Source organism: Talpa occidentalis, unplaced genomic scaffold (assembly GCF_014898055.3).
Source record: "Talpa occidentalis isolate TD23 unplaced genomic scaffold, MPIMG_talOcc4v2.1 talOcc4.4, whole genome shotgun sequence".
Classification (NCBI taxonomy): Eukaryota; Metazoa; Chordata; class Mammalia; order Eulipotyphla; family Talpidae; genus Talpa; species Talpa occidentalis.
The window spans coordinates 94,948,286-94,965,890 of NW_023604295.1; the positions used below are offsets into that span (position 1 = coordinate 94,948,286).

The 17,605-nt window shown below is 40.6% G+C and overlaps 1 protein-coding gene and 1 pseudogene across 1 annotated transcript in view; one reads left to right on the forward strand and one right to left on the reverse strand.

Moving 5' to 3' along the window:
* Positions 1-6,688: 6,688 nt before the first annotated feature.
* Positions 6,689-14,883, reverse strand: LOC119258200 (myosin light polypeptide 6-like; annotated as a pseudogene).
* A 133-nt stretch (positions 14,884-15,016) lies between these two features.
* PCOLCE2 (procollagen C-endopeptidase enhancer 2) overlaps positions 15,017-17,605 on the forward strand; it is a 56,844-nt gene continuing 54,255 nt past the window's right edge. The window contains exons 1-2 of the mRNA XM_037524663.1: positions 15,017-15,376; positions 16,429-16,537. Of these exons, the coding sequence (XP_037380560.1) occupies positions 15,294-15,376; positions 16,429-16,537 (192 nt within the window). The 5' untranslated portion in view covers positions 15,017-15,293. The remainder of the gene's footprint in view (positions 15,377-16,428; positions 16,538-17,605) is intronic.

The window sequence follows — 17,605 nt, forward strand, 5'->3', positions numbered from 1 at the left end:
TTTTGTGTATGGTGTAAACAATAGTCTAGTTTCATTCCTTTTGTATATGGCTGCACAATTTATACTATACTATTATTTTTAAATATATATTATAGGGTTTAGTAACTTTTTTTTTTAAAAGATTTATTTATTTATTTATACAAGCACTGGGTACAGTCAGAAGCGCGGGAGGGTAAGAGAGTTCACCAGAGCCAGAGCGGGGAGCAGGGCAGGCAGAAGGACTGAAGTACACGGCTGAGGGGAGCAGCGGGCGGCAGGAGAGGTCTGCGCACCATGTGGGACCCTCCTCCGGTGGCCGGGGAGCAGCTGGGAATCGAACCAGCACGGCAGAGGCTGTGGGCAGCTTCGCAGCCCAGCGCTCAACCGCTGCGCCACCAGGGAGGCCCCTATACTATACTATTTTTTAAAAGACTGTCTATTCTCCAGTGTACACTCATTTCTCATTGATTAATTTTCCATATATATGTGGGTTTATTTCTCAACTCTCAATTTTATTCCATTAGTTTCTGTGTATGTTTTTATTTCAATACTGTACTGTTTTGATTACTATAATTTATAGTATAGTTTAAAGTCAGATAATGTGATACCACAACTCTTCCTCTTTTTTGGTCAGAATTGAAACTGGAGGGCCTCCCCAGTGGTGCAGCTGTTGAGCACTGGGTTGCGAAGCTGCCCGCAGCCTCTGCAGCGCCGGTTTGATCCCTGGCTGCTCCCCGGCCACAGGAGGAGGGTCCCACATGGCGCGCAGACCTCTCCTGCCGCCCGCTGCTCCCCTCAGCAGTGTACTTCGGTCCTTCTGCCTGCTCTGCTCCCCGCTCTGGCTCTGGTGAATTCTCTCACCCTCCCGCGCTTCTGACTATACCCAGTGCTTGTATAAATAAATAAATAAATAAATCTTTAAAAAAAAAAAAAAGAATTGAAACTTGAACTTGATAGGGATTGCATGAATCTATATATTGTTTTGGGTAAGACGGCCATTTTAGTAATGTTAATTCTTACAATTCATGAGCAGGGAATATATTCCCATTTTGTGTGTGTGTGTGTTTCTACTTCTTTGAACAATGTCTTATAGTTTTTATTGCACAGGTACTTCACCATCTTTATGTTTACGCCTATGTAGGTATTTCTTTTTGGTGCAATAGTAAATGGGTTTGTTTTTGATTTCTTTCTTTTCTTACATATAAGAATACAACTGATTTTTATAAATTGATTTTGTAACCTGCTATTTTACCAATTTATTGTTTCAATTAGTTTTTTAGTGGACTCTTTAGAGTTTTCTATGCATATTTATATTGGTACTACAAATAGTGATAGTTTTATTTTTCTTTCCCAATTTGAATTACTTAATATCTTTCTCTTACCTAATTGTTCTACCTAGGACTTCCAATACTATGTTGAATAATAATGGTGATAGTGGACAACCTTGTCTTTTACCAGATCTCAGAGAGAAAAAATGCAATCTTTCATCACTGAGTATGTTAGCTGTGGGTTTGTCATATGTGGCCTTTATTATGTTGAATTAGGTTCCATGTATGCCCAGTTTGTTGAGGGTTTTTATCACTGCTAAAACCATTCATCTGCTGCTAGGGTGCCCTTCTGTGAGGGCTATGATGGCTATGCTATCACTGAGAGGTGTGCACTCTCCAGGCCAAGCAGAGGCCCCGGGAGCCAAGGACCCATTGGGGAAGGGCAGGCATGTCTCATGGTGTATAGGCCAGTTTCTGACTCACTGTTTCTCAGTCTCTCCTACCCCTCTCCATGGTCTGTATCTCTCCTCCCTACAGAGACACTGGTCCACACTTGCCCGTCTCCACTCCAAATGATTTTGTTTAATTTTAAAAACTTGAATTTAACCTAAGCAGAAAATTCATATGGAAGAGAAAGGGTGCAAGTCCGCAGCTGATTGCTATTTTGAAATTCTAACACATCTAAGGTCTGTCTTTTCCTTTGGGTTTTAAATGTCAGAATTGGGAGGGGCAGGCTCAACCTGTTGAGGATGTTTAGAAGACTAACTTGATTTTCCTGGAAAGAACAGAATAAACAAAGAAGGAGGAGGAAAGGAGGGAGAGCTCTCATAGCAAAGAGGGGTTAGAAGCATTCCCTAAAGTCAAATGCACTGTTGATTTAACCATTTGCATGTGAAAAGTTGTTTGTGCATCCAGGTTACCAAGCCAATCTAGTTTAAAATCTTATCAGTCATCTAGCTCAACACTGTCCAAGAGCTGTCACTATTGATCACTGCAAATGTGACTAGTACAAATGAGGAACTAAAATTTTAAGCTTAATTTCATTTTAATTACTATAAATTAAATTTAAATAGTGACATGTAACTTGTGGCTTCTGCATTAGACAGCACAAATCTAGATAATTAGCTAAATTATACTAAGTGCACTAATTTACTGTTTCTTAGAACAACATTAGTCACATTATGTTTCAAAATTAATTAACATAATGGAACTAGTATTTTGGATAAGTAGAGAGCCAACCTTAAGAAAAAAATGAAAAGCTCTCCTGATCATCTTCTTAGTTACCCATTGTGTCTAGTGTTCTCATATTTCCTTTTTTGGGATCCAAGAAGGAAGTTTCTCCAGTTTCTCTGGTGTGTTTGACAGAGGTGAAAAAAAAAAAGCCCAACCACCAAGTCTTCATCTGAAATACCCCACCTTACTGATTAATTGTTTGGGAATTTTTGCCTGAAAGTGTTCAGTTGACTAGCGGTTTTGGTATTTCAAAATTTTCTTGATGGTAGTAATTTTGATGTGGAAGAGTTATTTGTCTAATATGTTACTGGTTAAAATACTTTGGGCTGCCAATGCTTTTGAACTATCTTTGATGAAAAAGCAAGGTGGGGAAATTAGGTCATGATTATTCTAGAACAATCACATGGTTTTTCAATTTTCTTAACTCATTTTCTTTGCTTGGTCTTTATTTGCCTGTGCTACAGTTATTTTGTTGGTGGTGGCAGTGGTGGTGGCAGGGTAAGGTGGTATGTCTTTGGTTTTATTTTGCTTTAAGAGAAAGGGAAATGCATTCTAAAGATGTTTGTCATTCTGTAGGCCCAGGAAAGACCATAACAAGGGCAATCTAGAAGCAGGTGCTACAAAATGCCCGCTGTATATCTAATTCTATACCTGGATGCTGGTAAGTTTCTGTTGTGGGAAAAAAGTACAAAAGTATTTAGAGGCATAGGTATCTTTAGAAGTATACCATTACAGACAGGCACACATATCCTTCCAATGTAGTGGGACTTCCAGTGCTTTGCTCACCCAACGTAATGAGCTATGTTAAAACTGGGAAGCACACAGGGGCCTCCCTTGTGGCGCAGCGGGTTGAGTGCAGCGCTGTGAAGCAGGTTCTACTTCGGGCCGGCCAGGGAACTACCCACATAGCTCGGCAGACGTCTCCTGTCTCGCCCACTGCTCCCCTTAGCAGTGTATTTCAGTCAGTCTGCCTGTTCTGTTCCCCACTCTGTCTCTGGTGAATCCTCTCACCCTCCCATGCTTCCGGCCTGTACCCCAGCTCTTGTGTAAATAATAAATCTTTAAAAAAAAAACCTGGTAAGTATACAGTTGATGCAAAGTTCAATTTTTGATATCTGCAGTCTTTACATGGAGACAACAGTCAAATATTTCTCCCACACCCATTCTACTCCCATCAATACGTAGAACTTGAATATAAAGTTACTTCTGAGGGTAAATCCTAAACTCCACCCTATGGCAGCCATTGCAGTACACTATAGAGCTCTCCCTTCCAGAGAGGACCTGCTGTAAGGACTGTCATTAGCTGGCAGTCTTTAGTAGCCAAACCTTCAGGATCTGTTGCAGGATACCTACCAAAGCCACCTCTACCCAATTTGCTCCCTGTCAATGTATAAGGAAGGCTGGAATGCTAGAGCCAGCCCTTCCTACCATTGTCCTCTAACAGGCCATCTTTGCTATAGCACCTCATTGTCCTCACCAAGATTTCCTTCAAGGCTGCATTAAGGTCTGAAATTCCTTCAATCCAATCCCTTCTCTTTCTGTTTCCTTTCACAGATGTTGGATACTTGTACTGAGACAAACACTCAACGCTTCCTGTTCCCTTTACCCACCACAGGCATTTCCCCCAATAAATCACTTGTGCATACAATTCCAGATTGGTATTTGCTTCTCAGAGGACCCAAACCAGCACAATACAAAGTAAATGGATTAATTATTTGAAGAAATATTTCTAAAGGTAATCTTGTGAGGATACAAACTAGGTCTATTCAATCCAGCACTTTATCTCCAGGACCAAATGTAAAACGAGGCATAAAGCAGACTCTTGACAGCCTGTGGAAGTAGGAAAGGAAGGGAGGGAGGGAGGAAGGGAAAAGGAGAGAAAGAGAGGTAAGAAGGGAGGATAGATTTTTTGATAAACTGGACTGAAAAAATCTAGTCATGTTTTAGCGAATTAAAAAAAAAGTTGCAATAACAACAAATGTTGGCGAGGATGTGGAGAAAAAGGAACTCTTCTGCACTGTTGGTGGGAGTGCAAACTGGTCCAACCACTATGGAGAGCTGTGTGGAGATTTCTGGACCTACTAAACATAGAGCTTCCATATGATCCAGCAATTCCACTCCTAGGTATTTACCCAAAGGACACAGAAACATCAATTCCAAAGAGCACCTGCACCCCTATGTTTATAGCAGCACTGTTTACAATAGCTAAGCTTTGGAAACAACCCAAATGCCCAAAAATAGATGACTGGATCAAGAAGATGTGGTACATATATACCATGGAATATTACTCAGCATTCAAAAAAGATAAACACATGCAATTTGCAGCAACATGGATGGCACTGGAAGGGATCATGCTCAGCGAAATAAGCCAAAAAGAAAAAGAAAAATACCGGATGGTCTCACTCATAGCAGGAATCTAGAAAACTTAAATAAGGGACCAGGAAAATGAATATAAGAAAGTGAAAATCAAAATCAACAAAAAACTATGAACCAGAGACACTTTTTGGGGGGTGGGGGGCGGGAGAGGAAGGATTGGGGTCAGAATGGGGCGTTTGCAATTGTATGGGGGAATATAAAAATAAAATTTAATATTAAAAAAAAGAAGAAAAAAAAATCTATAGTAATAAATCTGCTAATATAATGGCAAGAAGAGAATAAATTAATGAAAAATAAAAAAAAAGTTGCAATATTAGAAGGCAAGGTATGTAAACAAAAGATGGTGAGTTTACAAGTTAGAAAATGGAACTTCAAAGAGTGAAAATTTGTTCATTTTTTTCTCCAGCACTGTCTGTGGAAGACACTTGCTTCCACACAAATATATACTCACGCTCATATCTGCATCCATATCTACACATGCAGAAACGATAATATGCAGAAAATCATATAGAATGCACATCTTTACACATACCTATCCTATGCCTATTGGTTCCCCTAGAATTCTCAATATAGAAATAATACCTAGAGATACCAAAAGGTAGAAGTAAAATGAAACAAAAATCGCCTTTAGATGGTGCCAGTGGAGACAATACCAGTTGATAAAACAGAGACAACTGCCAGCTCCAGACACAGAGAAGGTGCTTCTGTTGCTACACTTTCCATTTGTGCAATTAGTCCTGCATAGCGGCTGAGACGCCTGTCATTAGCATCTGGCAAATGTCCTTCAGCAAAAAAAGCTTCATTTGTAGTGTCTCTGAAAAAAGTTTCTGGACTTCATCAAGATCTGTCATCCTATTAAATTCTATCAAACAGGAGAAAGTCTCATGGTAATTTTTAAAATTAATAACCATTTAATACCCATAATAAATGTATGTTGATATTCACACATTTTGACTTCAATTATAATTTCTTCATTTAGAATTTAATAGAAGTGATTTTTTCACATATATCTTCTTTTGCAATTAGTGAAAAATAATGTGTAGTAAGTGTTTTTTTAGGAAACGTGAAGTTTTTGTTGGAATTTTTTGCCATTTTTAGAACTGTAAATAGTTTTTAGAATTCTGAGAGCAAAGGACTTAAGGCACATAATTTAAATTAGTTTTATTAATATCATGGATTTAGAATTGTGTTCAGTCATAATTATACATATAAAATATTGATATTTTAATATAACTATGTATAATTCTTCACATGGAGAAAGACTTCATTTTTTATTTTAATTCTTTAAATTCTAATTATTTAATTCTTTGATTTTAAATTCTTAAAGAAATATTTTTAAAAACTGCAAAATTCCTAAAGGTATACACTCTACTCTAAAGCAGCTCTTAATGACTCATTCTCATTGTTCTAATGCTTTTGCATATAATATTTATTTGGACGCCTTTTAGGTAGTTAATTTACTTTTCAAAAGCAGCAATCCTTAAGCAATCTTGCAACACATAATAAACCAGGCTTAAATTGGAAATACAAATCTTTTATTCCAGACATTTAATGATCAATAAATGTGAATCTTTTCCCTGAGGAGCAAAACAAGGAATATTTGGATTGAAGATTTGTCAGCTCTATGGTTTCTCCAAAGAACAGTTTAGAATAACATGGAATAAACAGAAAGTCACTTGTAAATGGAGTTAATATAGAAAAAGATCTACTATAGTTCCTTTCAGGAAGTCTTTTTCTTTTTTTTAGGGTACAGAAAGAAAGCTTATTTGGTGAACATTGGTAGCAAACATTATCCCAGAGAGACAAGCTGGAAAAGATGCTGGGACAAGAATCTAGGAAGGCTTCAGGGTGACCCACCCAGTCTCACAGTGTGGGGGTGGGGGTCTCTGGGCATATCCTTGACCATTCAGCACCATACGGATGAATGCTCCAAAGTTCACACACCCATTGCCATCTTCGTACTCTGCCACTAACTTCTCTATTTCCTCTGTCATCTTCTCAGCCAGTACAAAGAGAATATGGGGGATTTCACCACTCAGCACAGTGCTGTCCCCTTCCTTGTTGAACACCTAAAGGCCTTCAGTATAGTCCTCATAAGCGCCCTGGTTCAACAAGGTCATCTCATCACTCTTGAGATTCCCCAGAACCTTGAGTGGCTCAGTGCTGGTGGGGTTCTGGCCTGGGGACCTCATCCTCATCCCTCCCCTGTACTGGTGGTACAGGATCCTGCCATGCCCTGTCAGGTCCAACAGTGGGAGGGCCTTCTTGAACTCTGTGGTCTGGTCCTTGGTGAAGTCACACACTTTGACTGTTCAGTTCTGTGGGAACTTTTCCCACAGTAAATCCCATGAAGTCATTCCCAGTCAGTGTTTTTATAGTCATGTTAACATTGTAAAATCATTATAACTCATTTTCTTTATTGGTGGCGTTTCCAAAAGCAAAGAAAGACTAAGAATTAAAACAAACCCTTCAAACACCTAGCTATAACTGTCATCGAATAGACACGTTGGACAGGAAGGGGAACTAACGTGGTACTAAGTTGCCTGTGGGTGGCAAAGTCAACTGTGACTTCTTTGTCCTTTTTAACATTCTCTAGATTTCATAAATGAGCAACTATTTCCTTTATATTCAGAGAAACGTTTACTGAAAACACAGAAAGAAGAGATGGTTACCAAAGATGGAAACCCACACAGCTTAAGAGAGCACTTCAGTTTTCATTCCTTTGTGTTAGCAGGTATGGACACCAGACTCTTGCCCCAAGCTTTGAGAATCGATGACAAGCACATAGGAAACTGAGGGTCATCTGAGACCAGCACGCAGATCTCCTGGATCCTGGATCTGAGGGATCTAGACCAACACACAGACTTCTGGATCCTACTTAGTAGTTAGTCTTTGGTGGTATTACTCTCATCTTTGGGGTCCCAGCATTTCTCCAAGAGGCCCTAATTCATTGTCTTCCTTGCATATAATCGCCAGCATGTCGTGACTCATGATTTTTGAGTAATATTGAGTCATGATGATAGCAAGATGAGTAGACAAAAATTACCCAATTGCCTAACTGGGTCAATCTATTTATTAGACAGGTTATTTAAATATGGGGACTGCATCTAGTAAATAAAAAGATATTCTTACCTATAGTTGATACTATTCCTTCCTATAGGCAAACATCAATAAAATAACAATTTTGAGGTGTTTTTATTTGACTTGGTGGTGCTAGTTATACTCCTCTAATCATCAATGATCCATATATTGAGAATTTTTTTAGGATCAATTTAATTTTTTAAATAACACTGGTGCTGATATCTTTTCTGACACTTCAATCTCCATAACATGTGGTAGAATCCTAGGTGTTAAACAGTCTTTTTTCAAAAATTTTGAGATTCATCTTCATTTGGAAGTTGGGTGGTCTATTGTCCTAAAGCATTCACCTTAGCCTTGCTCCTCCATTTCCCAAGAAAACATTTGCTTACAAACCTCTTCCAGGAGGAAAAAGAGGAGGAAAGAAACATCCCCCTAGTATCTGTAGTAGAAAAGTCCTGGGAGAGCTCTCTCATCGCACATTCTGTGGTGACATAGCCCAGCTAGACCAATGAATGGAATTGGTGACCCTGAGTAAATAACATTTTACCTGCCTATACTACACCCTCCATCTTCATGTGCACAGGGCATTCATGGGTCCTAACAGGGGCTATGATGGATTGGCATGCAAAATTTGAGCTTTAGATGGGATTGCAAACTGGTCAACCATTATGGAAAGCTATGTGGAGATTCCTCAAAACATGAAAAATGGATTTACCATGTGAGTCAGTGATTCCATTTCTAGAAATCTACCCAAAAACAAAAAAAAAACACTAATTTGAAAGGAAATCTACACCTCTATATTTACTGAGCACTATTTACAATAGCTAAGATATGGAAACAACCTAACTGCTCCAAAACAGATGACTGGATCAAGAAGATATGGTATATTATACAATGACATACTCAGTGATCAAAAAAGATAAACTCATGTCACTTGCAACTACATGGATGGAGCTGGAAGGGATCATGTGAAGTGAAATTAGCCAGGAAGATAAAGAAATAAAGAATGGTTTCACTTATAGGTGAAATATAAGGAAACCAAAGAAAGGGTCAGGAAAAAGACAAAACTTGAAACTAACCATAGATCTGAGGTACACAGCAGGGGAGGGAAGGGGAAGGGGTCAAAACAGGAGAGGGAAGAGCACAAGGGACTGTGGTGATGATCTCGGGGGCTATAGTGGTGGAAGACTACAGGAACTACACCTGAAGGGAAACCAGATATTGTACAAAAATAAACAAAGATGTAAGAAAAAAAATTTAAATTAAAAAAAAATTGAACTTTATAGTGAAGGTAGATTCAGATCTCAGCATTTCATTTACATGTTGCAAGATTGGATTAGTGGTTCATCTCTATACATCTCAGAACCTTCACCTATAAAATGGTGACACTCATTCTCACCTCAGGATGCTTGAGAGAACTAAATGCAACATTGTGGTAAAGCAAATATCATAGTTCCTGGTGTATACTAAGGGCTCAGTAAAAGTTAGGGATGATGATGATGAAAAAGTAACAGATTTCTTTGTTCAGTGTGGGCAGGTAAGGGGAACTGGTTTCATTCAACACAGATTGAATTGCTTGGCAACTTCATACAGAGATCCCCTTGGGTCTGTTTTCTGTCGCAAGGGAATGCAAGGAGGCAGGCTAAGAGATCTGTCATAGATATCAATAATACTGTGCATGCACATTGTTTCTAAATAACCTTTTCATATTTGGGAATATTTCTACAGTATACTTATCCCCACAAAGGGTTGAATTCCGAGCCCCCCTCCCCTTACAGTTGAAACTCAGGCATGTGACATAGCACTAGCAATCATATGTACCTGCTTACCACTTGGATTCAAAAAAGATCTACGTGAGGGTAGATAGTCTGTGATGAGGTTTCATGCTGTGGATGGCAGCAGAGGTGTTTGGTCTTTGTTGCAGGTTGAGTTTTCAGATTAGAAATGCCCGAGTGGCTTACTGCTCTCCCAGGGCAGCAACGGTGCACCAGCACGGTGCTTAGCTTTGGTGGCAGCAAAGGCAACAGGTTTGTCTCTGGGCCATATCTGAAGCAAGGGTTTGACCAAAATCTTGTTCTTGAGAGGAAGTGTGTGTGTGTGTGTGTGTGTGTGTGTATTGGGAGAGTTCTACTTCCTAATATATGTTTACAAACACCAAAAATAATGAACTTTTAATTCTAAAAATCCTTGTTCATATAGTATCTATTGATGGATTTATGCATAAGAATTCAAAGATTACGAGAAGTCCCTAAATGTTGACAATATCTAAAAAAGGCATTTCCAGGCCCTCCCTGGTGTCGCAGGTAGTTGAGTGCAGTGCTGTGAAGCTGTCCACAGCCTCTGCAGTGCTGGTTCAATCCCGGCCAGCCTCAGAGCAACCCACATGGCAAGCAGACCTCTCCTGTCTTGCCCTCTGCTCCCCTTGGCAGTGTATTTCAGTCAGTCTGCCTGTTCTGTTCCCCTCTCTGTCTCTGGTGAATCCTCTCACCCTCCCACGCATCTGGCCTGTACCCCGGCTCTTGTATAAATAAAATAAATCTTTAAAAAAAACAAAAATAAAAATAAAAGGCATTTCCATCACCAATGTGTCATATCATAACTCTATTATATTTTTCCAGAGAAAAAAGATCTGGAAGGAAATTTCAGTTTTATCTGCAAAACTATGGACATATGGAAATGACCAAGACATTGTACTGTCACTAACTTGGGCTGCATAAAAGAACTTCTGCATTAATCTCTTTCCAGATACTTTTCAATCCTTTCATACATTTCTGACACTTATAAATCTTGAGACCTATTGTGATGCAGCTGGAGCAGTGTCATGTTCAAGGGAGCATAGACCGCACCTGAGTTCCAGATGTGGCCCATTCCTTGAAAACAAAACATTGGAAGGATCCAAGGACAGAGGCTAATGCTCCCTCATGTCCTCTCCCAGTCTCTCCCCCTCAGTCTGTTGCATTACCCTAGGTTGTTGTTCAGGCACCTTTCAAGATCTTGGAGATGGCTCATATATGAGATTAATTGCATTGGGAAAGGCCATTTAAAACTTTTAATATATTGGGCCTCCCTTGTGGCACAGGGGTTAAGTCTCAGTGTTATCAAGCTATTACCAGCTACTGCAGCATGAGTTTATTCCAGGCCAGGGAGCTCCCCACATGGCACAGCAGATCTCTCCTGTCTTGCCTGCTGCTCCCCTCAGGCGTGTTTCAGTAAATCTGCCTGTTCTGCTTCCCACTCTGTCTCTGGTGAATCGTTTCATGCCCCCCATACCTCTGGCCTATAAATAAATAAAAATAAGTCTTAAAAAAACTTTTAAAATATGCTCCATATTTTTATCACATATACTGATTTTTTTTATTTTCAAAAAATGAAACAAAATTTAGGGATTAAATTTATTTTATGCTTAATAAAATTTCATTTTTTTTGCAACTATTGCTACTTCTCATAATGAGCAAAAATTGAACCAAATTTGGATTTATAAGCATAACTTTCCCAACAAAAATCCATTCTAGCAAAATATAAATATCCTTTCCTTCACTTTTGACTTTCACTGCATTATAATACAGAAGATTACTTTTAAGAAAGTACTAGAGAGTTTCTTCATATTTTTTTCTCATAGACAGCTCTTTAATATTGTGGTATTAAATAATAATTCCATTTTGGGGCCTCCCTGGTAGTGCAAGAGTTAAAGACAGCGCTCTCAAGATACCACCAGCCACTGTAGCATGAGTTTGATTCCCAGCCAGCCAGGGAGGTGACCCACATGGCACAGCGGACCTCTCCTGTCTCGCCCGCTGCTCCCCTCAGCAGTGTGTTTCAGTCATTCCTCCTCTTCCATTCCCCACTCTGTCTCTGGTGAATCTTCACACACACAACCACACACACCCATCGCTGGACTGTACCCCAGTTCTTGACTGTATAAATAAATCTTTAAAAAAAATAATAACTCCATTTTGAAGAGACTTGGTCAGCAACCTTCTTATTTGCTTTCCTTCCATTTTTTACAGGAGTGACTAATCTGGTCTTCATTTTGTTACAGAGCAACCCCAGACTTAGCGCGCTTACAGAGACCAACGCAAGGAAAGTTACTTTGGGCTGGTCAACCATAGGTGTAACTTGGAAACCACGTGGGCGCCAAGCTGTTACAGAGCAACCCTGATATAAAATGGGTTGCCTGACCCGCACGCTTGAAGGGAACTTATTAATGCTAAACTGCGGACACACACAAAAGGTTGAGAAAAGGTTTATTTACATGGGAAGGGGAAACAGGAAATGAGTAACTCAGGGAGAAAAGAGAGAGATAAGTTCATAAATGCGTCCTACCCTTTCCACTGACCTGGAATCCCAAAGACCCCCCCAAGCTGACAAGAAACTGAGCACGCCACGTGGCCAAGAGGATCATCCCTGGCCACATGGCAAGTTAAATACTCAAACAGAGAACCTAGTTGTTTAACTCCACCCTCAGGTCCCCACAACCTTCCCTTTGGTGATCATGGGATTTGTAGTTCCCAGTGTCTTGATGGAGTAGGGGTGGAGTCCACAAAGCCTGTATGGAGTTTGCTCAGGACATCCTTTCCCCCTAACAATTTGTCAAAAAAAAATCCCTCATTCCCCCACTTTTTCAACATTACTTGCACCCATCTCATGAAATGCTGGACCAAGGTAAGTACTGCACTATGGATTGAACATGATTCAACATACATGCATTTTTACATGTTTATAATGTTGATGAAACTGACCAGATACTAACCAACAAAGATGCTGACATGCAATAAGTAACGTTTGATTTCGTAAGTGGTCATTTCATTGTGAATAGTTTCATATCCCATGATTTCTATTTTCTGTGTCTCCCAGACAGCTGACTGGGTAATACATACTTTGGATAGTAAATATCACTTTTATCTACCATAAGCTTTTCTTTCGAGAGTTCACCTACAGGACTTTTGTCCTTCCTGCCTCTCTTCTTTCTTACTGCCTGGAGTTCTGCCGCTTCCTTCCCATTAAATTAATTCTGCATTGCTTATGTCCAGACAATGATCTCACAGAAATGGACCTTTACACACCTTCAGAGTCCACTTGGGTCTATTTCAACTTTAACACATTAAGTTTCTCAGGACATTTAAGGTTTATAATTTTGGGCAGAACTGTAGTTCCAAGTCAAATATGTGTTTCTAAGAGCAAATAATATGGGTTTTAGTTACTTTTTAAAATCACATGGTAATATCAATGTCTTTCTATGTGTCTCAACAACAACAGAACCACTAGTGTTGAAGCCTCAGTCTTAAGTGAGGATGTGAACACAGTCATAGGTCTATAATTTTAGAGAAAAAAATATTGTTGGTTATTGTGGCCATTGGGCATGTTTAAAACTTTGCTTTTTAATTTCAAATTTTGAAACTTAACTTAGTTCTAAGAATGCTGGCAATGAAAACTTCAAATTATTACCGGATGTGAATTGAGCAATATTTTCACTTTATAATTTAAAACTGTGACTGTTTAATAAAATATCATCTAAAGCTATTGGATATCATATTTTTGCAATGTGTGCAAAATAAACAATCATTTATTTTCCTCTTTGCTCTTTTAAAGCAACTTTTATTGGGTTGAGGGTGTAGGTCTCAGGGCATTGCCAAATTCTTTAATCCTTTTTTTTTTAATGTCATACAGGGTGTGGTGCCTTTAGGGAATTTTTGAAAAGTTGTTATTCTTGATGCTTTTTTTTTTATTTTTTAATTTCACTTTTTAAAAAATAGTAAGATATCTAACCCCCAGGAAATTCCAGTTCTAATGATTTGTCTCACGGGTTCCCCCACTATTGAAAGATTATTCACTGTAGCTGGTTTTTACTTATTTCCTTGCCAGGAGTATTTGTTTTCTTAACATTGTAAGCTCATTATTAGAAAAGAAGTCTTGATAAGTACTAAGGGTTTTGTTTGTTTGTTTGTTTGTGCTTAGAAAGGTGAAAGCAGTTTGGAAAGAACCCCACAAATGAGGCATTCAAGTTCCGCTATATTCCTCTCTGGTGGTGTGATTGTTGAAAATCTCAACAGATCTACTCTGCTCTTGTTTTTCTTTTATTAATCTGTGATTTATGGGAAAACTTAACAAAATAAAGGCCTTAAGTTATTTTTTCTGTAATTAAAAAAAGAAAATTTTCATTCCATAAACTTGAAATTGTTCTTGTTATAAAAAAAATTCTCTGTAAATTTTAACTCCTCAGCACTACAGAAAGAAATTTTTGGAAAGGTTTTGTAAGAACAGAGACGCCAGCAAACCACACCATTTTCGGAGCACAACATGGGTTGTTGACATCTGATGATTCACATTCTGTCTTCATTTTTTTCACATAGCTAATGGCAATACACTCACAAATTGCTTGACTGAAAATGCATTTGTGAGAACCAACACATAGTGTTGATGCAAGTGAGCAGGTCTTTATTTTTTCTTAAGGAAAAACTATCTTAACCTCAATCTTGTTTGTTAAATTTGCCACTTTCACCAAAATGATAAAACTGCACATGTGCTAAAAAAACAAAAACAAATGAAGTCACAGAAATTATATCCCTAGTCTCATATCCCGGTAAGCACAGAAAAGAATGGGGGGTGGGGAGGGAGTGTCAGAGACAAACGGGGGTGGAGGGGAGAGGTGGGGAGAGATATTAAAGTAAGAAAATAGGGGCAGGAGTTAAAATATCGAACTCAACTTCTACTTTTCCTTTTCTTGCCTTAGATCTGGGTGTCTGGGGCCAGAAATAAAAAAGGAACCCTAGGGTTTCCAGCAACCAGCAAGCGTTAATACTTTTTATTTAAAGGCAACTTAGAGAAAAGACAGTTGTCCAAGCAAACCTAGAACCCCCACGTGGCCTGAATGGCCCGTGGAGCCGGTGCGCAGGGGCCCCCACCTGGGTACCACTCGGGTCTTCACCCCTTCGCTGCTTCTCCCCATCGCCCGGGCAGGCTGGGTGTGACAGGGGCTGCGGGTCCCGGGATGCCTGGGAGGTGACACCCGCCTGGCCCAGAAAAGGAGGCGTCTCTGGCCCGGGAGCCGCCCCCTCCCGCCACCAGAGAACAAACGGGATATTCAGCAGTGGCCTCTGGCTGCCAGAGCAACTCCTCAGGGGAAATTAAGCAACGAGTCAGACTGCACCGTAATCGCCTTTAAAAGCGCCCCACCCGCCCGCCGCGCACTCGCGCCTACCTGGGCTGCCCGCGGCTGCGCGCGTGCTGGGGGGCGGCCGGCCGGCGCGCGGCGGCCGCGAGCCTGTGTTTCCGCCGGGGCGAGCCCGGGGGTGTGAGCCAGCGTGCGGATCGGTGTGCACGCCGGGGTGCGGCAGAACCCCGGGCGTCTACTGGGCCATGAGGGGCGCGGGCGCCTGGGCCCCGCTCTGCCTGCTGCTGGCCGCTGCCTCCCAGCTCTCGCGGCCGCAGCCCCCGGAGAGGTAATGCGCCCCCCGCCCGGCTCCCTGCCTCCCCCTTTTCCTCCTCCCTGCCTCCCCGCAGCCTAGCTCACCCCTGCGCCGGGCTGGCTTCTGGGCTCCCGGGTGACCCAGCGTGGGCGGCTCCCAGGGCCCCGGGACCCCAGGACCCCAGGGCCACGCCTGTGCGCCCTGCTCCCTCCTGCGCCCCCAGCTCCGCCGCCGGCCGCCGGCCCCGCAGCCGCCCGGGCCACCACGTGGCGGGGCTCAGTCTGATCTCTGCCTCGTCTCCACGCATGTTTATGGGGGCGAAGGGAAGCACTAGGGCCCAAATATGTGGACTTATTTTACTCCTGTTTTCCTCCCCCGGCAAGGCTTTGCCCAGAAACGTAAGCCTAGGGGAAAACTCGAGGCGCGCGGAGCCCAGGGAGCCGCTCCCGGAAAGTTAACTCTTTGCCAGCCTGCAGCTACCCCAGTGCTGGGTCCCGGCCACCCGCTGATGGGCGACGTGGGCATCTCCTCTTCCACCTCCACCTCCCCTTTCAGTGGGAGGCTCTGGCAATGGTTAATGATTTTCAGAAACGAGGAGGAGAATTGGGCGTTTCTTCCCATCTAGGAAATTAAAACTTTTTAAATATTAACCAGTTGTTTATCTTTAAAACTTTGCCTGCATATAGTCTAGCTCTCACCTTCAATCCCGCTCCCCACTATTAAAAATTTCCAATTGCCATTCTTATAACATCTTGCCACTGCATGGAGGACTTATTTACATATGGACTGAAGGATGGATGGATGGATGGATGGATGGATGGATGGATGGATGGATGGATGGATGGACGGACAAACGATGGACAGATAAATTCATCTTGCATTATTGTAATGGAGAAGATGCTCGCTGGACTGAATGTTTTATTCTGCTATAATTTAAATATTCTAAGAGCTAGCAAGCTTTCAAATATCTTAACTTGGTGCAGGAGTTTATAACTCAATATTAACTATCCCTATCAGTAGACCGAACCTTTCAGAAGTTAACATTAGATTGTTTCAAGTTGTTTCCTTTCCTCCTATTTTCCCAGACCTGTGTTCACATGTGGCGGCATTCTTACTGGAGAGTCTGGATTTATTGGCAGTGAAGGTTTTCCTGGAGTGTACCCTCCAAATAGTAAATGTACTTGGAAAATCACAGTAAGCATTATTTTTTTTTTAAGGGTATTCTCCTGAAAGTGGGTATTGGAAATAGTGGAAAGCTGCTACTTTTTTCCCTCTGATGCCAGAATTTGGGTTTGGGGTAAATAGTGAAATGCTGGATTTACCTTAACTATTTGGGAAAATTTTATTAATCTAACTAGGAGTGTCCTGCATTAATAATTAGAAAGGCCATAGGTAATGTTTGAAGGAATAAATTATTACAGCAGATGTGTTTCTGAAAATTCATTCCAACTCAGTTGAGTTTCACAGAATCAAAATTAAGGTTATTTTCAGTCCAAGATCTGTGGTAACAACATTTAGAAGCTATTTGTTGCCTATGCCTTGCATAGATGTCTCCCAGTGTGGATTAAAATATCAAAGGTTTAACTCACCCCTGACTACTTTATACCCATTAGGGTAAAAAAAAAAATTAAAAAAAAAGAAGAAGGAAAATAGAAGATTCGAAAAATCCCACTTAATAATGTCTCTGACTTGAAACCACCACTAAAGGTAATCTAAGAATAGAGAGTAATAATAACTCAGGTTTAGGGGTGGGATGAAGAGAGAGACTAAATGTCAAACAAGGGCTAGTAAAATGTCTGTGCTGGTTACTAATGGCCTAAAATGTGCTGAGTCAAGATAAGCCAGATTTCGAGACAGCCACTTTAAAAAGATGTCTGGACTTAAAATCAGCAAGGTTGAATCATCTTTCCAGTCAACCTAGGAATAACTGTACCTTCTTCATTTTTTCATTGTAGGGAAATTGTTTGATAATTGAACACTCCTGTTCACTGACAGTTTCATTCAGACAGATTGTGCCACCCACCAACTATGATTTTTTTAAAGTTGATGCCTCTCATTGAGTCCTTAATATGTGCCACAAACTTTGTCAAGCAATTAGCAAGCATAATCTTACTGAATCTTTGAAATCACTCTGAGAAAGTAACTGTTATTATTCCCATTTTATAGTTGGGGAAGATGAGACCTAGGATTTTTATCTAAAATGACTTGATCAAACATTTGGTAAATTAATCTTAATGCAAAGTGAAACTGATTTGCAATGTG